Source organism: Anas acuta, chromosome 1, assembly GCF_963932015.1.
Source record: "Anas acuta chromosome 1, bAnaAcu1.1, whole genome shotgun sequence".
Classification (NCBI taxonomy): domain Eukaryota; kingdom Metazoa; phylum Chordata; class Aves; order Anseriformes; family Anatidae; genus Anas; species Anas acuta.
In genome coordinates, this window is record NC_088979.1 from 109,818,029 (window position 1) to 109,844,832 (window position 26,804).

At 39.1% G+C, this 26,804-nt stretch overlaps 1 protein-coding gene across 2 annotated transcripts in view; it reads right to left on the reverse strand.

Annotated features, from left to right (window-relative positions):
* Positions 1–26,804, reverse strand: part of CRYBG3 (crystallin beta-gamma domain containing 3) — a 93,379-nt gene that overhangs the window by 2,031 nt on the left and 64,544 nt on the right. For both annotated transcript variants that reach the window (XM_068692523.1, XM_068692534.1), the window contains exons 13-21: positions 25,234–25,376; positions 22,780–22,906; positions 21,710–21,742; positions 17,504–17,613; positions 16,827–16,953; positions 8,097–8,236; positions 4,766–4,889; positions 2,104–2,262; positions 1,361–1,520 (exon numbers count right to left, since the gene is read on the reverse strand). In XM_068692523.1, coding sequence (XP_068548624.1) covers positions 1,361–1,520; positions 2,104–2,262; positions 4,766–4,889; positions 8,097–8,236; positions 16,827–16,953; positions 17,504–17,613; positions 21,710–21,742; positions 22,780–22,906; positions 25,234–25,376 — 1,123 coding nt within the window. The remainder of the gene's footprint in view (positions 1–1,360; positions 1,521–2,103; positions 2,263–4,765; positions 4,890–8,096; positions 8,237–16,826; positions 16,954–17,503; positions 17,614–21,709; positions 21,743–22,779; positions 22,907–25,233; positions 25,377–26,804) is intronic.

The window sequence follows — 26,804 nt, forward strand, 5'->3', positions numbered from 1 at the left end:
AATCTTTAAAAACGTGACTAAGAAGAGAAGTAGCTGAAAGACATTCTGTGAGGGACAGGCTACTGTCTGCCTTTCCATCGCTGTTCGTCTCCTTCGAACTATCATTTATCAACTTAAGCCCTAAGGAGCTCTATTAATTCAGAAGCAGAGTCCACCACAAACTTGAGTCCTCAATATTCCTTTGTGCAAAAAAACTGCACCTCTAAAGAAGTTTTTGCTTTTGGCAGACCCTGAGATCCCACTATGTGAGTGGATTTTTAACTTACATATTGCTAGAGTGAAAATACACAGAATTACAGCTATGGGGTATTTGGCATAAAATAACCATTTCAACCCCAGATTTAGGAAGTCTTTAAAATTTCTCTCCTTCAAATACACGTAGCATAGAAATAACAGTGCATTTTTACCATGCCATAAATAGAAATCTGTGCTCTAAAAAGCAGTCAAATGGTACCTCCCTGCTCGAGCCTTCAACATTGTGCAGTAATCTAGGTGGCACAGCTTTACTGTAAGAATTGCTATCAGTATTACCAGTTGGGATTTCACTTTGCATCTAATTGCTTGCTAGTCACTATTTATCAGTTAGTAATGGTGGTTTAACTCCTTAGTTCTGGAAGCCAGAAATGCTGTATTTAACATCACTGAGCTGAGAATTCACTGTCAGTAAGTTTGAGGTGCAAAGGTCAGATCTGTAATGGCCAGCGGGACACTTACTGTAAAGGTTGATAACTTCAGATGTGGGGTGTGCCATTACCCTGGTCTGTAAACCCTGCAGAGGTGTTAGGCCATCAGCTAATTCACTTAGTTCTTCCATCTGAGAAGGCAGCACCATGGAGTCCCCAGCCTCATAACCAGACACTGTAAGGTCACTGTCCCACCACTTTTCCTTAGGGATAAAACCTTAGCACACCAGCAGCGGGGCTGGAATGAATTGTGCATGAGGAACAGGCAGCCTCCAGTGAGGCTGTTCTACCATGATGGGTCAGTAGGACTCGTACATCAGCAATGAGAATTTTCACCAGCCTGAAAACATCAGGAGCAAGCACTTTTCTCTTTAGGCACACCTGTTTGGTGGTGGTGGTTTTTCTACCACTGTTGTGTCTTCTATAACCACCATTTCTTGCTATCAGCACTATTGAATTCCCTGAGGTAGAATAACTGATTTGATCAAAGTAAACCTCTGGGATCAAACAATAACGACTTGTCCCACTGTCAAGCAACTGAACATAAAACTAGCAACACAGGATCCAGTATTTAACCTTAGGAGCTGGAATACAAAGGAGCTGGAATACTGCAACTGGCCACAATCTTAAATGCATTTAGAACGCGTGAGGGTTGATTTCATTTGTTTTTTACATACCTTTAATATCAAGTACCAGTTGGTCGCTGAGGTATGAACTGATGGTTCCATCCTCGTTGAGTCTCCACTTTTGCCTTTCCTTCCCATGTTCTGCCCAGAGTGCGACTTTGGCTCCAGGCACGTCTCTGCCACCAATGACATCCAGACAGGCATTGTTAGCCTAAGAAGCAAAAAGAAAAATGAGATCCAGGCCACAAAGCTTCAGTTTTGTGTCTGACTTATTTCTGTTTCAGGCACTGAAAATATTATAGTAATCATGCTATAGTTGGTAATGTTCCTGGCGAGTAAGCCAGGAACAGATTATTCAGCAATTGACTAGTTGCTCAATCACAGAAGGTGGTCTTTGTTACTCTAGTTATTTCTTATGTTAGGTCAACAGCTTTTTTATGTTAAAAACAGACCATCAAGGGCAGCATTAATACAAAAACACAGCCTTTCTTCGTTTATTCCTTTTCAGAGAAATTCTTAACTATTTAGAGATAATAAATGTTCTTAAATGTGACTTCAGACAAAAAAAAAAGATTACTACTTAGAAGAACATCAGTGCCATTAGGCAGATATAAAAAGTTGTCTAATTTGCCAAAGCAGACAGAGCACATCTGTCTGTACACAGCAGGAAGATACAGGTTATAGAAGTTTTGGTTCAACATGCCTCAGAGATGCCAAAAGATATCCCAGTGTTAATGCTAGCTTCTTTTAGAAATCCAGGTGTTACAACCCACTTCCAGAATCTGGAAACTCACCTTGGATTTGAAGAGTCCACGACAGTAGTGCCAGAGCTGGGTATTCTTGCCATTGTATGGAGACACGCACACTGATGTTGCTCTTATATCTGCTAGGCTTCCAGAAACTGTCAGGTATTTACCGTGGGCTCTGTTCTTGATTCTGAGGTACACTGCTGGCTGAAATGGTGTGAAGGAAGAGAGTTAACACCACACAGATTCAAAAGGTTGATGCCAGAGTGCCTCCCTTCCATCATACATTAGTTTTCTAAAGTACACGTTGCATTCCCCAGTTCCAGATGACTATGTAAAATATTTCAGTGGAAACGAATGTGCACGTAAGGCAGCACTAAATGTTTTTCACATGCAGACAGACAGCTGTAAGCAGCAATATTTTTTTTTTTAGTGTATTTTTGTCTATACAACTAATTCCTGTGGTATGCAAATAGCCTTAGTTCACATTTCATTCACTCCAAGGCCAGTAAATGGGGTATAATCCACAAGCTTTTTACTCTCTGAACACAGAACTTGCTGAGTCACATATCCAGCAACTTCCACACCATTAACTGGAATATATGGCTGAGAAGTTTCACCATTGCTTTTGAACATACACAGAAAAGAGGGTACTGAACTAGCATCTCCTTTTACTCAGCTTACTCAAAAAATAGATTGTGTAGGGCTACTACAGGATTTGTGGTTTCATTCACAGATTATTCACATTATTCACAGATTTCAGAGCAAATAAAGGAAAGGGAGCTATAAATGGCAGCTCCCCCCAGATGCCAAATTCTTCTGGGAGCTCTGAACCTTCTTTTTCCATAATAAAACAAATCCTACATTAAGAGACAATAAAACCTCCATCCTACCAACCATCCATGAATTCATGTAACATATTCATCCATGTATTCATATATATATATATATATATATTGTATATGTTCTTTACAAGGAGGGGATCATATTTGGAAAGTCACTGAGCAAAACTGTCTCATCTTGCATTAGTTTCAAGTGTTTAGCTTTTCTTGCAGTACCTATTACACCAGTAGACTTGACACAGAAAGGAGGAGGAAATATAAAGTGGTAACAAGTTTTAGAGACTGGAATACTACCACAAAAAAAAAGAAAAAAAAAGAAAAAAAAAGAAAAAGAAAAACAAACCCCAACATATGCCCACGGAAGTGTCAAGCATGACCAACTGACTGCACAAACTCAAGGAAGCCTTGTCTGCAGAATTTAAAATAAAAACAAAACCAAAAAGCAGCATACAAACTCCAAGTGCCAAAAACCCCAGCAACATACCTGAGGCCCTACTTATAATATTACTCACTGTTGCAATATAAAAAAGGATGCTACTGAATACAAAAGCTCTTCAGATTAATGTCTGAAGAGAGAATTCTGTTTTTACGATCAGCATACATTATTTTATTGTTATTTGCAAAAACAGAGCCAAAATGGGATCCTTTGATAGTTACCACTTCCAAATAATTCCAGGGAACTGTCAACTTCTAGACTAACAAATCATTTTTGTTAAAATTACTTTCCTTTTCCATTGGGGAAGCATATAATGCATAACTAACAGGAAAGATGATCGTGTTTGTTCACTGTAACATCTCCCCAGTTGAATCTGTGATTTAAAAATTAAGCAGCATTTGACATGAAGTGGAGACAAGCTGTTCTGTGAGCAGCAGAGCTACTGAAAACTCTTTTGTGGAGTTACTGCTCACATTCCCTTCCACTCTCCCTTTCCCTGTCTTCCAGGACACTGTGCTCCTAACAGCGATGTGTGGCTGGGCACACAGCAGCATGTGCTTTGGCTGTTTTAGAGTTCATCAGTATCCCTGATTACCTGACACCCCTTGGAAAGGTGAAGGGTCAGAATTAGAAATTGGCATTACTTGGGGTGAGGTAAGGATGGAGAACACTGGTGGGACTGCATAAATTTTGCTTCTTTTGGAAATCTAGGCTACAGCAAACTTGTTCTTTCTTCCATTAATGTTAATTATAAAACAAGCCAATATAGAATTGGTTTTCTCATTATATGTTTATATTTTTATATTACAAAAATGTAAAAATAGCATATCTAGAGAACATGCTAATGAGCCGTACAGAAAAACAAAACTTGACTCCAAGAAACAAGGAATTATTTTCCTTTAGGAACCTAATATAGATCTCAGTAACTGCCAGTGGAGAAATTTTCTGCTACAGTAATCTTCTGGTATGTCCTTCTGGCTGTCATCATTTGGCCTGATTTAAGGAATATGATGTGCAGCATTATACTCAGTGGTACAACCGATACTTTTGCACTAACCCCCATCAAAAAAAAGTCACAGAATCACAGCATGGTTTGGGTTGGAAGGGTCCCTTAAGGATTATTCAATTTCCTTTATGTTGGGGGCCCCAGAGCTGAATGCAGGGCTCCTGGTGGGGTCTCACAAGAGCAGAGTAGAGGGGTGTAATCACCTCCCTTGCCCTGCTGGTCAGGTTTCTTTTGATGCAGCCCAGGACAGGGTTGGCTTTCTGGGCTTCAAGTGCATATTGCCAGCTCACATTGAGCTTCTCACCAACCAACACCCCCAGGTCCTTCCATCAGGGCTGCTCTTACTCTCATTCTCCACCCAGCTTGTATTTGTACTTGGGATTGCCCCTGCCCAGGTGCACAAGTCCTTATACACTCTTACAGTACCTGCTTCATAGGACGAAGGGAGCCGATGACTTTCCAGCCACTGTATTCACTCCAGTTGGAAATCTCACTGGGCTCCAGCAGAATCTGCTTTCCTAAAAAATTGCATCCTTCATATGCAATCCACCTGGATACAGAAAACAGAATGTGAAAGACTAGATGTTAACTGTAACAAAACTAAACTGTGGGCTTATGTTCAGGACTGTGCTCTTGAAAGTCCCCAGACCTCCCCACAGCAGGGACACCAGCAAAGCTGCATTACCATGCCCTAGAATAGCATCTGTTTTAGCTGTTTTCTGTCTAAATTAAGACTTGTTTGCCTACCTCAAACTTGTAGGCTCCTCCTTTCTTCCCCAAGCTTTTCCCACAAATTTGAGAATCTTTGCATTAACCTAGATGGGATTACTACAGGTTGCAGTGGGCATGGCATGCATTAGCAAACTGGGAAGCCACACGTCAGACAGCAGTACTAGCAGCTTTGCGTGGTTGTATATATTAATTACGAGATGATTTTGACCAGTGTTTTCTTTTATAGTAACTAAAACTATAAAAAAATCCACTTGTCTGGAATATAAAAATGCATAAAAAATATTTATTCCAAAACCCATAAATTGCTGTAACAGATTTTACTCTAGTGAACATACCTGAACGTGAACATGGCCAAAACATTTAACAGAGTTAAAGTGTCAGCACATACAGATCCCTTTTATCTAGACATCTGCTCAGTAGTTACTGTGTTGCTGCTTACAAAGGCAGCCTCAGGATTATAGATCAGTTTTGTTTAAATCAATAGGACATTGTTGTGCAGACAGTGAACCTAAATGTTTGACTCATTAACTCATCGGAACACAAAGCAAACACTGGTTTCCCCAGTTACCTGTTCTACAGGTCAGCTGCCAAGAACTTGAGGGATGGCTGCACTCTGTTTGTTTTAAGTCAGTGAGAAAACATCCACAAACAGTGCTCACAGCACCTGTAATTTACTTTCCCCATCATGCATAACTTGGAGGAGCAGCCAGCTAGCCTTGCTTAGGAGGCTGAGCATCCATGGAGGAATATTCCAACAGTGATCGGTCTCTTAGTGAGGCCTTACCACTGTTTCTTCAAATTAAGTCTCATACCTCCTGAATAACAGAGCAGCTTGACAACCACTAGGTGTTCCTTCTACTTCTAACATGCTTCTGACTTTTTTCTTGTGATACTTTCTGAGAAGTCACTGAAAATTCATGAAAATTAATGTTTTCCTCAGGATATTAAACAGCCCCATTTGAAATCAGTTTCTGTTGCCAAAGCACATGTTATGCTGGCATTTGCTGACATTGACAAAGCTTATCTGGGCTCTCGTAGACCAGACAAGCCCCCACTATTCCATCTTTCTCAGGCCCTGGAGCACCTCGGTCCCCAGCCCTTTTCAGCAAACCACAGCCGAGGCTTGTGCCATTTCTCACTGAGGTGGTCAGTTGGCTCAGGAAGGATCTTTCCCGAGGATCAGCACAGCAGCAAGATGCCATCGCACAGACATAAATCTTACTCTGTCATTTGTTTAAAGTTGACAGTAGGCTTCGGGGCAAGGAACCCAAACACCCTCTTAATCTGCCTTCCTGAACTCTTGGTTACAGATAAGGCAAACCAGCGCTCCAGGACTGGAAGTCTCCCACAATCACCTGTCACACCCTCAGTCTTTAAGCTACCTACATGTATTTGCAATGTAGGATGAGGACAGACTGTGGAGGTCTGTTTCCTGGGGAATGCCAAGAGGAACTCGGAGGAAGCCCAGCCAAGCAACTTTTCATTCTGTCCTGACTCTTCACAGAGACAGGAACCAGCTAACCCAGCTGGGATGCTCAGAAACAAGCAGGAAGGTGGGGAAGGGGCTGGAACCTTGCACTTACTCTGCCATGCTTTTCTACTATGTGGCCCTGAAGCCCTCACCCTTCCTTTACAGCCACACACCTGATGAGATGGCAGAAAAAGCTCACAAAGAGATACTACCCCATAGGAAGCACTTTTTGGGGCACCACGAGGCAACAGCAGCAGATATCACTCACTCTACATGTATGTATTTTCTGAATGGGCTCAGAACTGAAGCGGCATAGAAGCTAGGGACTAGAATGCAGAGTAAATTGGCAAAGCTCTGTGGTGAAAGTGATATGGGCCCACTGCTACAGTCAAGAGCTGGTGACTGTTGTTACAGAAAAAGAGGCTCAATTCTTAGCCAACGTTTCAAGAAAAAGCTTGTGTGAAATGTCTGAAAGAAAAAAACAGTCCACAAGCAGTGCTCTGGAGCATCAGCTAGGTTAGGCTTAGGCTTTGTACCAACCTCTAAGAATCAGAGGAGCATGCAGCAGTGTTATCACATATCTGTAGACGGGTTTTAACTTCTAGGAGGTAATAGACTCAATGAGTTTGCATAATTCATTGCAAGAATCACAACAGAGGTGTATGTAAGCAGTGAACAGTCTACATGAATTCCTTTCTTAATTAGTTCAAATTTGGCATGATTCTGTGTCATCCCATAAGACCTCTGAAGACAATTACAGCTTTGTGTATGTGAATGCCATGAGAGAAGTGGGAAAAAGGTTAAAAATGAAGGCAGGAAGTGTGTCACATTTGAAGAACAGCAGTTTCCAGTCAGCCTCCGTTGCAAGACTCGGCAAGTTCTTTGTTCCTGCTGTCGAAGTGCAGGCCTGAAACTTGGCCAAGGCAGAATACTTGGGAGCTTCTCCAGAAGGTGAAAAGAGGAGAAGGGAAAGGTTGGAAGGTCACTTCCGCAGATGCACGATGGTTTTCACAGAAGAGGCTGGATGTTTAATCAGTCATGGGGGGGTTAAACTAACAGCAGAAGCAAATTACTGCTCCAGCTGTCCCATCTGCCCCAAGCTTCTCTCACAAGTCACTGACTGTGGCAGCTAAACAGCTTGTCAGGCTTCACTGAACCACTGCAGTGGTTCATGTTAAATCACTTCAGTTTACAGCAGGTATTTTACAACCAGTTAATAAAGGCAGACTGAGTTTATTCTACCTGTCTTTGTGAGTCAGGACTCAAAACTGATTTACTTTTGGCTCCTGGCTTGAACAACAGGCTCTATTGTTCATTATGCATAGGGATAAAAGGATGGTTCTTAGCAGGGGAAAAATGCATCCCCTGCCCAGATTTCTTATTTCAGCTCTTGGTTCAAAAGGTGGATCTAGCATTCAACAACATTTTAGGATTTTGAAATGTCTTAAAATAACAGAATGTAAAATGCATCCTATGAAAAAAGGCAGCAATTGTGAGAAAACACATGCTCAGCATTAGCTCCTACAATATTAAGAATATTTCTTCCATACTCACAATCCACTTCTCACCCATACAGACTGAGTGTAAAAATGAAGGTCCTCATTCAAAACAGAATTGATGGGTTTGGTGAAGTGCAGCTCTCTGCCCTTGCAGCATTCCAGAGCAAACAGACTGATGGAGGGCTCAGCAAACACCTGGGAGGAGGATGAAAAAAGGCAAAGTTTTACTCAGAGTTAACTTCAGTTGTTAAGCCTGGTACACACATTTTGCCACTTTGATTTCACTTCTACATGCTTTTGGTTTAGATCATGCTCCCTCAGCAAATGTAGCAGCAAAGAAAAAAAAAAAAAGTGCATCTACCAACAAAGCACAAACAGCTGAAACATACTGGATTTATCAGTGGCTTTGTCATCAGAGTGTAGTTCCCCACTGACACAAGCCAGAGACTGAGTCACATGGAGATGCAGAGGCGCCTCTGTTCACATTTGAAAAATCTCTCTATGATCTGGTCTGTATTGTCAAGGCCTTTGACTGCTTTTCAAAAATCCAGTTTATTTACTGCTGGAACAGGTTACGGGAGTAGTTTTCAGGGTGATCTGCAGATTGCTTCTATGGTAGTAAGGCAAATCTCACGTCTATTGCCACAGCCACAGACTTACATTAGCTATTCAGTGGTTTGTTCACTGAAAAAATCTTAGGGATCTGCAAATTGAAAAGGACTCAAGGCATCAAAACTACAAAGTTCTCAATGTTTTTAACAGACAGTTCTATTTTTCTTCTGACGACCATGAAAAATTAACATTATTAGTAACTGCTTCAATCTTGTGTAGAATTGCAACATTTTTCACTTTTGTTTTTCTCTACAGCTGAGACATTTCTTATGAAAGCAAATAAAAAGATCAGTTTGCATAAAATTGTGGTACAGCTGTAAGATCAGCAGAAAAGCAGAGGAGGAAAAGATTTAAATATAAAAAGTCTGTGCCTTAGTACAAGGAACACTTGTATGTTTTTTCAGCACTTTAAAGCTGAAAAATTCTGAAATCATAAGCACTTGCAATTTATATCTTGATGCAGCTGGTAAAAGAAGAGGGAATAGGTCTAACTGCTCCAATTAGCAGCCTCTCCAGGGAAGCCACCTTGTTCTTAGAAGATGTTAACTGGAGATAGCCAGTGCAGTGCAAAAGGACGAATTTCTTTTGCAACAAAGGTATGGCCCCAGGTGCAATGAATGAAACAAAATCTTGAATTATACTTGATGAAGGTGCTGAGTAATTAAGAGAGCCTAACTTTCATGTTTGAAGAGGCACATGTGTTATAGTGCAGTATCTCTGAAGAGCTCAGTTGTGATTCAGCACTTACAAATTTACTGGCACTGACTCAGTGCACTTGGTATGTAGCTGGTTGTTCAGATCCTGCCTCAGAGAAATTGCTTTCCTCCACTGACCACTGCAGAGACAATGTAAGTCATGCTACACTCCATGGACTGGGAGTTTGATGAGACATTTTAAAGAAGAGGTTGGGATTGTCCACCTGTAGAGATTTTTTTAAAGCCCATTACACTCCTACAAAACTAATGCTACAAAACAGAAAGAGATTAAAACCCATCTTTGTCTTTATTTTGGAATGCCTGTTCTTCCCATCTGCCTTCTGGTATATGAAGTGGGTCAAATTTATGACGTGCTTAAAGGCTTACTTTGCAATCTAGACCGACAGATCTAGTGCAGGCAGCTACTTCTTGGTTCGCTTTGCTGAGCAAGGTGCGACCACCACGCTCCAGTCTGCAAGAAGCCTACTCCCTTGGCTCCAGCTTTCACCTGAGTGGAGACCAGAAGCCATGTCCAGAACAGGTCCAAGAGGGAGAATTTTCACAGGTGCACCAGAAGGCAAAGGAAACACCATTTGGCATCCTTGCTGCTAGCCACTGCTACCAAAGCCTAATGTTTATCTTGCTTTTTCCACTACAGTAGAGACTGGGATGCTGTGCTAGATGAATGAGTCCTCTGATCCAGCATATCCATTTATAAACCAAGCATCTGAACAGCAAACAGGTGGAGTCAATTAAAATGACTACAGGTCTCACATGGTTGAGACCTGTTTAAACTTTGATGGGCCTGCAAAAGCTGACAGGTTTTTCAGAGTCCCAGTCTATCAGTATGCAGCAGACATCACATCTAAGACACACACAGACAGCTGATCACAACGACTGATATCACCCTTTCCAGTGAGACCCAAAAGGACTTCACTGGTCTTGGTGCAAATGTGAAGCACAGAAAAAAAAAACACATGCTGCTGTCTCAAGCACTGAAGCTCTCATATTTCCATAACCAAATATAGAGCAACGAGCTGATTACTCACTTTATATATACCATTTTACACCAACAGCTGGCAGCAGTGACTTGGCCTGGCTTTTTTCTCTGATTTTGTTTTCTTAGCTCCATGGAAACTATCAACAGTAAAAAACAAGGTTTTGAGCCTATGCTGTTACACTTCCTACAGAGACATCTTGCTTGCCACCTTCCTTGCAGGACGCTGTGGTGCATTTTCACCCGTTTTCAGGCTGAAGAGCCATCACCGATAGACAAGCTGATCAGCGTATTTCACCAAGGCCCAGTCCTGATGGACCACAGAAGAATGTGTATCTTGAAGGGCCAGAGGAAGGGCAACCAGGCAGAGAATACAAGAGGGGATACCTCACAGCAAGGCACTAGTTTAGATGGACTCCAGTCCCCAATTTTGAAAGGTGAGCTAAAGGCATCTACATTCACTCACAACTGGCAATTCAGTCCCACATCTAAGTTAGGATTACCTTGGCTTCCTTTCATAGTCATTTCAAGGAAAATACCTGAAATGACATCCTCTGGGGAACGCTTGCCAATTGCAAGAATGATAAAGCACTAAGAAATTAATTTAATCTGATCTTTGTGCACTAAGGAGCTAACTGCCTTGCTTACACCCACACCAATAGAGTTGAAGGTTTTGTTTTTACTGTTTTTAAGGCCAGTGTCAGTGTTCAGGGAGAAACTTGAAAATATTTAATATATTCAAGAGGACAGCGATTAAGGAAGGCTGTATTTACATAGTATTTTCAAGGTAGAAGCACCCTTGTGAGCTTTTAAGAACAATGATATTCTTTACTTAACAGGTGTGGTAATCTACAGTTAATACACCCTATCGTGCAAGGAAAATGACAAATCTTTCTTCCCTCCCCACATTGTGATTTCAGAGGCTGAAAGTTAAGCCATTGAAATCAGCACGGTAAAAGTCTTTTGTTTAGTTCAGCTTGAACTTTCCCCTGCATGACTTCCACCTTCACTTAATGGAGCGAAGCTGTGCACCACAAATTTTTCACAATTCAGAACAGAATTTTATACTTTTGCAGTTCAGAAAAAAACTGCAAAAGCAACCCTAAAGCATTTGATACTAAACAATGATCAGTGCAAGGTGAGCTTCCTTTCAAATGCCTTTTCTTTGCAGTGTAAGGCTTAGGTGCCTGATTCATGGAAATAAAACAGTGTTGAGGTACAAACAAGTTAACCAAAAGGTGCTACAGCTGAAAAGCGAGTGCACGTGGGGATTTGCACATATACTTTTAATAAAAACTATAGTTTTAGTTAAAGATAACATATGTATAATTTTAATCAGAAATTTTGTCAAAATTATTACTAATCATACCACTGAGAAGGGCTCACACCCCCATAACATACTTCCACTTTTTTTTTTTTTGGCAAACATAGATTTTGGAAATTTGAATGGGAAAACCCAATAAAGCCAAAGAAAGAAATCCATAGGACTAAAACGTGACTCCAAGTCCGTCACGACAAGGGCTGGGACATTTCACCATTTGCGGCCCTGCTGACCTGCTGCAAACAGCCTTTGCCAGAGTCTTAACTGGAGGAGCTTCAATAGCTGTATTATAACATCCTTGGAAAAATCTTTATTTTTCAGTCTTGGCTAGCTTATTGTGTTCAACTGTCTTTGCTGAAGTTGTGCTCGACTGGCTACTCCCCTCGGAGTGGGAAGGACGCCTGGCTGAGGGAAATTAATGCAGTGCTGGAAGACAGGAACACCCACGGTCCAGCCCCAGCCACATCAGATGACTCATGACCTGGCCCTGGGAAACACTGATTGCTTTCTGTATCTGATTTTATTATTTACCTCACAGGAATGCTGAGAAGATAAGTTAACACCTGTATTTAACTTAAAGATAAGCAATATAGAAATACAGGAAGTATCGTGATTGATCAGAGGAAGAATGAGGAATGCCTCAGGAAAAAAAAAAAAAAGAAAGAAAGAAAAGGCATTGGACAACCTACAACCCACATCTCATTTTTGTTTTTAGCAAAAAAATCTAGAATTCTGTTTGACAAGCTGTAAGACTGGTTTAATTTAAAGTTAAACCAGTTGAATCAAACTTCATCCTTAAAGGATGAAGTTAACATTTTAGAAGGAAAACTAATTGCCCACTGCAACAATTCCTGTTACCCATACAACACATCAAATATTATGGGGAGTTTAACGAAATAACATGCTTGAGAGAAGGCTGAACTAAAGCTGAACTCCATTTCGTAAGAACATCCTGTAAGCATCTCCATCCCCAAAACTTTTCAAGCAACAAACACTGGACAAATGCCCCAATAAGTAACCACAGCCCTATAAATGTACCAGCTGATTTCACCCACTCTCTTGCCACCAGGGGAGCAGCCCATACTTTGCTTTTCTTGAATTCATGGCAGTGCAGGAGGCAAGTCTTTTGTTGATGCAGGTGTGGAAACCTGCACCTCTGCTGCAAATGCAGCAACCCTTGACCTGTGCTATGCTTTCACCTGCCTGTGCAGTGCCTATCAACAATAAATACAGAAAATTTCATCAGCGAGCACTTCTTTAAAAGATTTTGCATTTGTAGATGAAAAGAGACAATGAGAGGCAAGCTGCATGAATTTCAGCATTCCTACTGCTGCTAAGTAGATACGTATTCTCCTACTGCAGGTGTTTTTTGAAATAATTGCCTGTTCACTTAAAGAAATGGGTAACAGTGAGACAGGACTTTTCAGCACCTTTTTCCCCATTATAAAATAATACATGAAAAAGACTCTGGACTTTTCAGAAGAAAGCCTTTTCTGAAGAAATGAGGCCATGCAACATATTATTTACCTTACAATCTAGATTAATACATGTACATGGGTACTGCAACACTGTTTTTCTTCACAGACTACTGAAAATAAAGGATATTATTTTTTTCATTATCAAGCTACAGAAATGCTTTGTTTCTTTTGTATAATCTCTTATTAACCTATAGCTTTAAAATCCAAGCCAAACCAAAAATGCCACCCCAAAAAAACAAACAAACAAACAAAAAAACACTCCCAGAAGGACAAAACAGACCAGTCTGAGCAAAATGGAACAGCAGCGAAGAAAACTAACTGGTAGGACCTCCTAAATATTTAGTTTGAGTATTATATGACTCAGAGAAGAACATTTTTCCCATCTTGGCTCACTGTAAATAATTCTTGCCTTCCTCTCTGTCAGGAACAGGGAGGCAAATTCCAATTTCCCAGTTCAGTTTCAAGTATATCAAAACCACTTTTAGTTTGCAGTCAGTAAAATAGCTCAATCAGTCCAAGCCCAGAGAAAAGAAAAAAATAAACAGACTGATGACTGAAGAAGCACAGCCCAAGGACTATGGAATGCTTTCCCCACTCTCCTTATGAACCTGTATAACTTTGCTTTGCTATTTCCTGAACAAACGGTAGAGGAGATTGTTCTCAAAGGTGCGCTTACTTCTTCTATGATGCTAGTGCATAAAAGAGGAAATAACCAAGGTGGAACCATGTCAATGTGAATTTCATGAGAAATAGGGGACTCTGTGTGGAAGGGCTGGGGCAGCATGCCATATTTATATAGGAGCTCAGTTTTTCAGCAAAGAACCAATAAGGCATCCCTCCAAGAGCAAAAAGTTAGAGCAAAAGTTAGCCAAACTAAAATACTATCACAGTAAAGAAATCAGACTATCACTAGTCTGAGCTTGTTTTCCTATCCTAATTCGTTAAACTCATTTTGTGTTGCTCTGAAAGTTGTTTTTTTTTTTTTTTTTTCTATTTTAATTGGGCCAACTCAGTGATGTGGAATAACATTTTTTATTTTGTTATGCAATTCATCTCTTTAACAAGCGAACTATATTTCTGGTAATTTCCAAAATAAAAATCCAAAAGTTTACTTTTCTAAGAAAATAATTATCTTTTTTTTTTTTTTTTCTATTTAGAACCGCTTGCTGTATTTATAAATATTCTGCTTGCATCAAAACCTCATTTTCCTGTGAACAAACTATTTACTCAAATCCTTTCCTTTTCTTCAATTGTTTGATTTAAAGAAAAAATAATATCAAGGATTTGCAGAAGTTATTACCCTGTTTCATATAGATTAAGGCTTTAGTCTTACCTCATACAGTCACAAAAATACCATTGACATCTTAGAGTGTTTTCCCATCAGCTCATAAAGGTATATACCGTGATGGAGTATGACAAATAAATAATTTCAGTCCTCCTTCCAAAATGGAGAGCTCAGGAATCTTGTGGCAGCTAACAACATCTAAAAAGGCCTCTCGAACTGTTGCATGTTTTAAGTGAAAAGTCAGTATGTTACACTGAAGGCATTTCCATGTGCTAGATGCTCAGAACAGCTAGGAGGACATTAAGGGCTTGTCATCAGGGTTACACATTCTCCTCATACGTCTGAGCTATTGAGCTTATAGAATCATAGATACACACCTTAGGTCTCAAATTGGGCTAGTATTTAAACCTGAACAATGGAAGGGGTTCCAATGTTACAACAGAATTCAATAATGCTATACAACAGTTCCACTTGGGAATACACTTGCTGCTCTCTTGAATGAGCTAACAGAAATATTTTGTAATAAAAAGGGCTCTGTTCCAAGAACAGTGCATGGCGGACAATGCACAGAATTAACTACGGCTGTTTCTGACCACTGACCAAACTTACTGCTGCGTGCTTAACATCACGTCTGTGCTGAACAATGCCTCTGAACACCGTCCTGCACCATTAGCACACACAATGTGTTAGGGGTCGATGAGTGCATTTCTATTTGTAAAGCAGGTGTGGCTCACTAGCATTTTACACTGCTAAATACCCGGACTTTGAGAAACACAAGGTCTCTGATTTGCAAGAAAGGAACTGAACTAGAGGTGCTAGCTACACACAAGGCACAGGAAGATATGCATAAGATTTCCACACATGGCCTGCCAAACGCACTTCTCCCAGGGCTTGGCCATTGGTAATCAAGAGCTGACAGTAACTTTCTACTATGCCAGGCTGCCTGCTTACTTCCCTGTGAGACTACACATTGGGGAATTTGGATGAGATCTACCATTTTGTGTCAAAACTTCATTCTGATTTAGAAGAGCAGAACACAAAAGTCTACCACAAAGGGAGATCTTTAATCTGAAAAACAGACTCTCAGCAGGTGGAAAGATATAGCCCCACTCAATGCAGCTTGACCTGTGTAACCTAGCAAAAGGACCAGCTCTCAGCCTTGAGCTCTACATCCTTCCCACCAAGGTTTTTGATGTTTTTTATTTTATAAAAAAACATGTGCACAAGCAGAAAAAAGGACTTACATTCACAATTTACTTCAAGTACTAAGTAATGTTTACAGCCTACTTACGTAAAAGCTACAGAAAAGGGCACCGTGCCACATAGACCGAGTTTGTACTCTGTGATCAGGGAAGGAGGAAGATTCTTGGTGAAGTTGGTCAGTGCTGGAGAGAAGCGGACAGAGAAGGTATTTGCTTCTCTTTTAGTGACAGCATTATGGCCAGCTTATCTTTTGTGCTCTCGCATAGGAGCTTACTGAGAGATGGGACAAAGGCACAGACATGACAAAAAGATTCCAGAGGCATACGTCCTATGGGCAGAATTACAGCAAGATCTAAAAAAGCTAGATCTATCTTGTACTGGATGCATTCCTGTTCAATCTCTTGGCCATAAAGGACCTTGTATCTCAGCTTACTGCTGTAATTGGTCACTTGACTTCAAGATTTTTGTTTGGGTAGTACAACCAACATGACCTGCAGGTCACATGAAGACTGCGTGCATGTGTAATAAGTACTTGCCTTGTGTATCAGGAGTCACTAAGAAAGAGGATGCCAGAACTGAGCTTTGGACTGGACTATCTGACGTGTCACACACAAATCACAGGCCACATGTGGTATATTATACCACTTTACTTAGTGACCCATAATTTGAGATGCCATTAGGAGGTAAAACTTTTTTTTTAAAAAAAAAAAAAAAGGAAGAAACTGCAGAACAGTTAGTAAATTAAACAGAATAATGGCAAGTACATGCTAACATGTAATTTCAGTTTTCATATCTTGTGTGTACTTTGCTTTAAGAATGAACCTTGGCTGTAGGCCTAATAAAAGAAGCCCCATATGTTTAGACAGCATGTCAAGAAGTAACATCTCACTGTGTACTAAGCTTGCTGAGCTGCATTACAAAATTCAGTCAGAAAACCACCAAATAATGCAACTTGTATGAATGACAGCAACTTTCAGCCCAGAACACACAAGCATCCAGGAGTGTGTGCCTACAAGTGAATGCGTGCATGTGTGCACACAGCCTGACTTGTTCCAAACCCCAAAATCCCATAAGCCAAGAAAAAAAACTTCATTCTTTTCCTTGAGTGGGAGTTTGTTTAACACAAGCACTTGCTTTAGACATCTGACTGGGAGAAGAGTTCCAAAGCATTATTATTTTCAATAACGTCCTTACGTATTCAATAGGCTTGAGGGATTTGATTGTAGCAGTTGGGCAGCCACAGGAAGTGAGGTCAACGTAGAGGCCTTCTTCCAGCACACAGTGATTGTCAGCAATTTCCCCTTGGTAATACAGGAGCCAACTGTAAGAATAATGTAGCAAAAATAAAGATTAGCAGCTCTAGCTGCTTATTAACAGTACGTTTTTTCAAGATTTAATATTTGCTAAGGAAGTGAGGAATTAAAAAAAATTGTTTGTTCTTGTTAAGCTTTGAATGAAGGTGGCTTGAAAGGCTATGTGACAAACCAACCAAAACAGCAAAACCAAATCATGTGATATAGAAATCTCAGACTCGAACAACACTAATGGAATGCAGATACCTCTCCTGCACGGAAGTTTTTAAAGTCTGGAATAAATGCTAACAGGAGTTTAAAAAAAAGTCACAGTAACTGTCCACTTCCCACAGGGAAAGCCAAAAGCATACTTTCCAAATCAATAGCAGGACAACACTTACTGATCTATACTGCAAGACAAAGGGTCTAAGATGTGATGGAATATGATCAGAGTGTGTTATACACTTTTGACAATTTGAAATTTGAGAGTTATGCACTTTTGATGATCTTAAATAAAGTCACAGTAGGAAAAAAAAATCATATTACTTAAAATGGTGGCATGTAAAACAACAGACTTACCATCCCCGAAGAACCTTAAAAGAACATGGTATGAATGATGTGAAATCAGAAACTTCTGCTGTGAAATCTATGCATGCTCCTTGGAAATGTGTATTACTGAAAGCTTTGAGCTACAAGAACAAAACAAAATAAAGCCAATGACTAGAAGGGAAATAAACTCATTGCTGTTAATGTAAACAGAGATAGCTGTGGTCTTATGTATCCATTCAATTCACAAAGATACAATAAATAGAATGAATTCTCAGGGATTCTTTTACATTTCCATAGCTGCTTTCTTCATTAGAAAGGCTTTGTTTTTATCATCTCTGTTCCTGGTTTAGAAAGCTGATGCTAATGATGTTAATAACACTGTTATGGTGATGTTAATGCAGTGGTATCAAATGTAAGTTCAAATGCAGTAGAAGACCCAGATTGAAGAGAAGGCTAGGACTGAAGGATATTCCATCTGAAGCACCCTTGAACTGCAGATAACTCTCAGTAATCCGGGGTTCAAAACAGGAAAGGAAAGCATTGGTCAAAAGATACAGGGCTACTATTGACTAAGTGCCTTGAAATCTTCTGTGACCACGGTGATTACAGGTAGTTTCTCGTTCAAGAACCAGCAAGAGAATTTCTGAGGCCAAGTGAGTGCAGCTTGGAAGATGCACCATCAATATATGAAGTTCACCTAATATAGTTTTACATGTCATGAAGAAGAACTTCCAGCCACATTGAGCAATACCCACAATAAGATGTTTTCAATTCACCCTGAAAAATGATACGATGGAAGGTACTGCAGTTAAAAAGGTTAAAATAATAATATATTTTTTTTAAAAAGTATAATATAGCCTATGACTTATAGTGAAAGTCACTTAGAATTCTGTACCATTGGATTACCGCCGTGTAACTGAAGTGAATTTCACTTTAAAGCCCAAAAGAGAGGCTGGAAAAGAATGCAAAATTCAACTTTATCAAGAGAACAGCTCATATTCTGTAATGGAAGAAAAACACTACAGCTTTTGCAAGAACTACTTCCCCCATTATGCCCCAAACTGGCCTAGCTTCCTGCCAAAGAAAAGAACTGAAATGCTCTTGCCAGTACCGAGAGAGAAGGCCAAACACAAGAATTAGCAAATGATTTTATGGAAAAGTTCAGACTATGTTTTTAAAAGAAATGAATATATTTCTTGCTGAAAAAAAAAAAAAAGAAAATGAAAAAAAAAAGAAAAAAACACCAGAAAGGCTTAACCTGGCCTTGCATGATATAACTAAAAATTGAAGAAAATAGATCAGCTACAATATGATGGCTAAAGCATAACAATTTTTTTTTTCTGTAAATATAATTGCACTGCAATATCCCACAGCATCTATTTAAGCTGTAACTATGTACTATTTTCTATGCACATACCTCAAAGTCTTTTATAACGGAATATATGCACATATAGTCTTTCTTTCATAGGCCAGATGCTATGCATTTTAAAAATTACTTCTACTTTTAAAAAAAGATCTGTGACTCATTTTTATTCAGAATACATCTAGTCATGAATGATGGTCTTCAGTTCACAAAAGCTAAGATGAAGTACCAACCCCTCAGTGACAGCATTGCATATCTGCAATTAGTATCAAATGGCAGCTATCAGGATTTGATGTCACTTTATAAGGTTTTGCTTCCTAAAAAGTCAACAGACAGCCTGCTGGAAATTCAAACACGTTATCACTGCAGTTCTCTCTGCTTCCTAAATTGTTGAAGTCAACTGTTAATGAAAGAGGCTTTGTTCTTGCTGGACAAAACAAAGTTTTCTTTTTAAAAAATAAAATGATTGGCTTTTTAGAATTGATTATTTCAGTCATTCTTGCATCATATGTACTTTGTTTATTATGGAGCCTGGCAGGAGTAAAAGGTCAGGGGAGTTACTGAAAGATTAAAGAAAATTTAGTTGTTTTTCCATTTCTGTATAACAACTAAAAACCAATGTGGAAAAAAGACACTCTCCCCTAGACAGTGAACACAGTTCCCTTAACTCAGACATATGGTTATTAAAGGTGGGAGAATATAGGCAGAATCATTCAAAATAACTGGTATATGGCTTATTCAAGGGTGAAGTACTTAGGATGCTTAAGTTCATAGGCAACATGCTTTGAATTTCTCAACTAAGAGACTGTTACACACATGGAAACATTTCATTAACTTTGAATGGGAAAATGCTTATATTTATTTGAAATACTGTCCATTACTACTACTTATTCTTATTATTGAATATATATATTATATATATACTTATTATGAATTTTTTCCTTACAAAAATTTACTCAAAATACTTCCCTTCCTAAAAGAACTGTAGCAATATGAATGATGTTCTTCCTTCCCTAGTTTTAGGGCAGAATCCTATTAAAATCAGGATTGTAATAAATCAGGACAGCATCTTTTTAAAATGGGATTCAGAATGGTACTAGAGAATAGAACAGGCAAAGCATATACTGGTACAGACCAATATTTTTAGGTGACTGTGTATATACACACACACAGACACACACACATGCAGATTTTTTGATACATTACTGGAAATCAGGAAGACAATAAATACAATTTACTGAGACTTCAGAGGTTTTAATTGATCTTAAAGGTCTGCAAAACTGCATTAAAGCACTTGAATACTTTTTTTTGGAAATGCTGAAAAAGTAGAAGAGTTGAAGACAGAGAGAAAATTACTTTCAACTGTTTGGATTCCACTGGTTTAATGTGAGTGTCACATTATCTTATTTTACCTAGTATCCTTTAGCGAGGCCTTACTGTTAATGTACTTGCAAGTCTTTGAATTTGGCCGCAAACTGCCTTATGAATAGGTCTGGCAGGAAATCAGTGTTTAAGACTAAAATAATACACCAATTATGTCTTCAGACAGGAAACATTTCCTGTAGTCCTAGTTTTATCATAAAATTGTAGAACTAGAGTACTTAGAGAAAAAGAAGGGTGTGGTCAACCTGCTAAGTAACACAATGCATGCACTTCCCACGTGTGTATGGCTATTATACTCATTGAAGGAAGAGAGAACAAGATTATGTCCATATGACAAAATACGTAAGTTTTCTAAAACTGTCATTGAGTTCTAGAGTCCCTCTCTTTTCAAAAATGTCATATTTCCCAAAATAAAGTTTTCCAAATTTGCTTAATTAAAAGGACATCATAAGGAGAGCAATATAACAACTTAAATAATCACCCATGCTAGCAACCCATTCCAGGACAGAAAAATCAAACCACAATTGCAGAAATGAAGGAGAGTCCTGTCAGGGAAGAACATTGTGGGAGACACAGACCATCCTTGGTGACGAGCACAAACATTTGGAGCAGGTTTTAGATATAGAAAGATACCACAAAGGTATGTTAATGGAAAGATACCACCAAAGGTATGTTAATGGAACACAGCCTTGTAAGATAAAGACCAGAAGGGCCAACCCCCAGACTAACTTGTCCTGAAAACTGAAGTGAATTATAGGGACTACTTTTTCTCTTTATAAATTGTCACTAAGGCAGACAGAACTTTCAGGGAAATTGTTAGAATGTATAATAGAAAAGAATTATCTCAAATTTGTTATAATCAAGATGTGTTCAATGAAGGTCCTATGTTACTAGGAGGAAAAGGAAAGCATGGAGTATGTGGGGCACACTCCTACAAGAGCAGCTATATAACACTTGGAAGACTATGACAAGCAGAGCTACCAACTTGTAAGACAAAAATCCCAACTTCCCCTGTTGATTGACCTGCTGATTTAAAGAGTGCAGTTCATTTTTTTGCAGTTTGTACTTTGCTACTCTTCACCTCATACATAAAGCAAGATAGTGACAAACCAGATGCAATAGAAAAGAATGGAAAGAATGTACACCACAAAGAAAAGGATGAATGCATGCAATAGAAAGTTTCGAGAAACAGGAAGGAAAGAATATGAAAATAGCTAGCTAGAAAGATCCAAAGTCACTCAGAACCTACTGAAATGCTTGTGTTTTTAAGGACAGAACACTAAAGGGTATGATCTGGAATAAAACCAAGAACAGAACATTAGCAAACAGCCTTTACACATTTACCAGCTTCCTCAAGCAATGCTCTACTATATGGAGATGATAATACTGAGATATTCATCTGAAGTAATGAAGCAAGAAATTCAGCATTACCTGTGTTTAATTATTAAATGTGGTTAAGTACTAGAGACTGTTATATAATGTCAACATACCCAATGTGGAGGTTCATTCGTTCCAAGAGGTTCCTGCAATAATAAATATATACACATGCATATGAACAAATAAAATTAACTACAATTAGTTTCCTATAACACATGTCAAGTTCCTGAAATTTGTAAGCTACAAATTCAAGAGCAGAGACACACACTTCCTATGCTCTCGGCACAATTCTCTTCCTCCATCCTCTGCCATCAGATGCCTAGAAGCTCATGACTAACATGTCTGGTTGTTCAGTCCTTTTCCACATAGAGAGCTTGCATAATTATTTAGTTCATGTAACTAATTTATTAGTTCACATGTCATGGATTAGAGTCCATGTAAATTTCTCTGTATTTATTTTAAGTGTATTTCATGAAAAAACACAAAATTCAAATAATATTGGTATACCTCTTTCAACACACGCTCTTCAAAGTAAGGTTAAATGTTTGTTCATTTTCTGTTTTCAGTGCAGTACTATCATTTAGTATATACTCATTACTGAGGATTTTCTTTGCTTTGCATTAGGGCTTTGACAGTGCTGGCACTAATCCATTTGGTCAAGTTGCCCTACCTTGGATTTAATAACGGATTACAAATTTTTCCTCCTTTTATTTGCTATATACCTTATAAATATTTTAGTGGAAAACATGAAAAAAAAAACACCACTACAGAGCTCTGTTACGCAATAATAATACAGGTCAGATAATGGGTATAAAAATATTTGAGAATTTATCAATTAGATGTTATATTTTACTATGTTTTAAGGCAAATGAGTCTTTCCAGGTCAGGTTATTCTTTCCAAGAATGCAGTCTGCCAAAGGGAGGTTCTTCTTATAAAGTTTCCCTGGCAATTTTCTCATTAACAGATAGAAAGGTCCAGAATGTCCATTTCAGAAAAAGTAGGTCCAGTCTCCATCCTGAACAGATTATTTGTGTGTCATCCATAAGGGTCTTTAATTTATTTCCAAGTAAACAGATAAACTGATTAAACAACACAACCCAAATTACAAAATTCCTGTATGCTCTGAACTTGACAGGTCTCCTTTCTTTTAAGCTTTCCCCTTAACAAGTTCTAGCAACTCACCAATTTAATAGGTCGAATTGACATAATGATTTTACTGGATCCTCCCCAGTCAAAGAAACACTTGTATTTTCCCTTCTCCAATACATATTGCTCTCCACAGAAATGTTTCTGCTGGTACGCAACCCATCTGGAAAATGGCACAAACAATAAACTGAAAACATCCTGTTTTCCTGTGTAGTTTAATGAATATACTAGCAAGCTGAATTTTCCCTGGAATTTTTCTTGAAAAGCTCATTTGACAGTGTAACATCAAATTCCATCTGAGGTGCTTACAGGTCACATACTTGATTTACTATTTTTATGTTGCAAATGTAAACAATTTGACAAAGATTCCACTTTGGGTCTCTGCCTTCTATCAAATTTAAATTCAGAAAAAAGATCATGCCTTACTTAGAGGGACAGAGGAAAGATATTTGATTGACAAGTTCTTCGATCTCTTTTAGCTCAATCTTTACCTGTTCCTCGTCCTCCCCCAAGACAAATCTTTCTTCCAACACTTCCAGTTGAATTTAAGAGAAATGGTGTAAGAAGAAAGAGAAATAAATGAGGAATTCAAGATAAAGCAAAAGCTTGCAATGGTTGCCAGTTGAGACTACTTCCACTCTACTATCCATGTTGCAATTAAAGAAGAAAGGAACCCTGTGTGAGACCAATGGCCCCATCTAGCCCTGCACATGTTCTTTAGTAGTTACATAAACAGGTAGAGGCAAGTTAGGGAGATGCCACTAATCTGGCCACTTTCCTTGGTACATTCCTCTGTTAGTCCCCCATAAACCGAGACTGTTATATTAGGGATATTAGAGGACACCTCATTCCCTAGTCTATCGTAATTACAAGCATACAATTTAGCACCATGTAAGCATTTTTTACATTACTCGTCCCTATTTTTATTAATATACATTTTTCTACGTTCCACCTGCCACCTTTTTGCCTGGTCAATTTCATTAGGTCCATCTGGAGGTCCTCACCATTAACGTGACCCTTAACTGCTCATAAAAACTTAGTCTGTCATCTGTAGACTTGAAGAGTTCACTGCTTGCTTCTTTTCCCAGATTACCAAGTTTTCCTGAATAAATCATTAAATATATGATTGAATAAAACCAGATTCATCACCAGCGCTTGAGAAACCAACAACTCTTCTCCATTTTTAAAAGTGTCCAATGAACCCTATACTTTGCTTCCTATACTTCAGCCAGCTTTCATTCTGTAACAGAACTTTTCTTCCAATTCCATACAACCTTATTTCTTTAACAAACTATACACCATTCTACTGTTCTCTCAAAGACTTTTTTTCTTTTTTTTTTCCCCTCTAAGTACTGTGTCTACAGGACCATCTTTAATGTATGAGCATATCCATTTTCTCATAGAATACCAGAAGTTTAGTGAGGCAGGACTTGACTTTACAGAAGCCACATTAAGTCCTTCCCTACAGACTGTGATTAACCATGCATTCCATGATCTTACAGATTTTCCCATTTTACTATGGACTGAAGCCAGACTCATTAGTCTGTAGGTCCCAGGGAGCCCCTCCTAAGCCATTTGTGGAGATGGAGTTAAGCTGGCAGTCTACCAGACCTGTAGCACAGTGGCTGTTTCCAACAACAAGGTATGCACGCTGGCCAGCAGTCGGTAGCCTTGCAACACTCCTCTGCTTATCCTTCATGTAAATTTCTGTGATGTCTGCTGTATCAGAGCTGCCATTTGATGCCAAGCAAGCAAGATTCCAGTTCCCCCCACAGTATTTTTTAGGCTTCTGGCACTGGGATAGAAGTACTTGTAAGCTTTGTCCTTGCTTCATCACTTAATACTTCATATACCTGTCAACAGACATTGCAGATGGTCTAATTTACCTTCCTTATTTATTGCAATTGTGCTGTTTACTTTTGTCCTGGCCTTCACATAACCACACTGAACATTAATGAAGTCCACCCTGTAGGTTTCATCAGCCTGAAACACATACTCTTCAACACCTGTTGGTTTGACCCCTAGCTTTTAATTTAAATAATTATCTAAAAAGTATTTTAATTTTTAGTGCCTACAGCCTGACTTTATCATGATTAAGGCACAACACATCCTTTTTGTACAGGCTCCACCTGTCCCATAACGTATCCCAGTTCTTAACATACCTAAAATCCCTCTTCCATATGATAATGCTCTGTATTATTGCCGAAGTGCTTGTGTTACATAACTACAGCCTGCGTAGTTTCTGGAGAACTGTCACAATTTTTCTGTAGTAACTATAGAGTCCCCACATTCAAATCAAGGTGTAGGCATAAGACTTAGAGAAAACATTAAGATATTTTCTTCATTTACCAAGGGAACAGAGAGAGATATTGTTCTCCCTCAGCTATTCATCACCTGTACCATGTGAAATATATTGTCAAAATATGCATTCCAAAACAGCTCTGCACAAAAATACTTAATACTTCCATTCATAGATTTCAGTAGACTTACACTCCACTTCTCACAAGAATCGATCTTGTTTCTGGGCCAAATCCAGCCTGCTCCAAATCAGGAATTTCTTCATTGATGATGTCCAGTGTTTTCCCGTCTTCATCCTCAGACTGAAAAAGTGCCACCGATGACTCTATGAAATCCTAAGAGGCAACACAGGAGTTAGAAGATAGGTTGCCACAACTCACGACACTTCACAACATAAAACATTTTGGAAAAGAGCTGTAGACAACATTTTATAAAACAATGAAGGGGTGTATGTCCCTTATATGAATCTTCAAGGAGGACTTTGGCATTGAAGAATGCAGCTGGAAGCTGTCAATCTGGTTTGTCCTTCAGTGGTTTCCACTTTAGAGAGGAAGAATATGCTGCCCCTGACCACCACCCTTTTCGTAACAAGAATGACTGAGTGCAAAGATGCCTGCCTGGGCAAAAGAATGCTTGGGGACCAAGCATTCATCATCCAACAGCTTCACAAATGACAACTCCAATCACTACCATCACTACAGCCTTTTACTTCAAGTTCCCCATCTTCCCATGTTCAAGGCAGTAATGGAGACGATAAGACTGGGTAACATCTGGGAAGGTACAGATCACCTTTTCAGCACAAAGGGTTTATGGATTTTAGAGACATTCACTGCATGACTGATCTCTACAGCAATAAAGTAAATATCATACTGAATTATCATATTCTGTCCTATATAGCTGTGTGACACTGCTTTATGATTTCAGCCAGCATAACGTCTTAACCACTCAGCAGTTGTAAGCACACAGCTCAGCCACTGCTTGTGAATATGGAAAACAACTATCACAGAACGGCCTGGTTGGAAGGGACCTCAAAGATCACCTACTTCCAACCCCCTTGCCATGGGCAGGTGTACCACCCACTAGATCAGGTTGCTCAGAGACTCATCTAACTTGGTCTTGTACACCTCCAGGGATGGGTATCCACAATCTTTCTGAGCAACCTGTTCCAGAGCCTCACCACCCTTTGAGTGAAGAATTTCCTCAAACCTCTAATCTAAATCTCCCCTCTTTTCCATTCACTTACTTTCTTTAAAATTTAACAAGAGCGCGAACTCAATTCCATTTCAGTGTTTCTGATACATTCTGCAATGTTGTAATAAGTTGCAAATAAGTAAGTTTTGCAAACAGAAGAAAAGGCTGTCAAGCAAATGCAGTAGCCAACATAGATTCACAAAACATATGAGGACACCCTCATAAGAATTATTACATTAAATACTTGCTGATGTAGCACTTAAACTACCATGCAGAGAACAGTATGCTGAAGGCTACACACTGACAAAACCAGACTTACAAGAATCAAAAAAAACACTTAAAAATTAAGGCCAGACCAAGCATGCAGCCAGATTCATTTGGTCAGGTGAATCTGACCAGACTTTTTAAAGAAGATCATGCCTTTTTGCAGGATTCAATCATAACCAAAACCAATTTTAGAATGAACACTTAAGGTGGAATGACCTCTTTGCATTGTTTACAGTACACTAAAAAGTGACAGAGCAACTTGTGTACAACTGGTTTTCCTATTATACTGACCACCTACTTCTTTC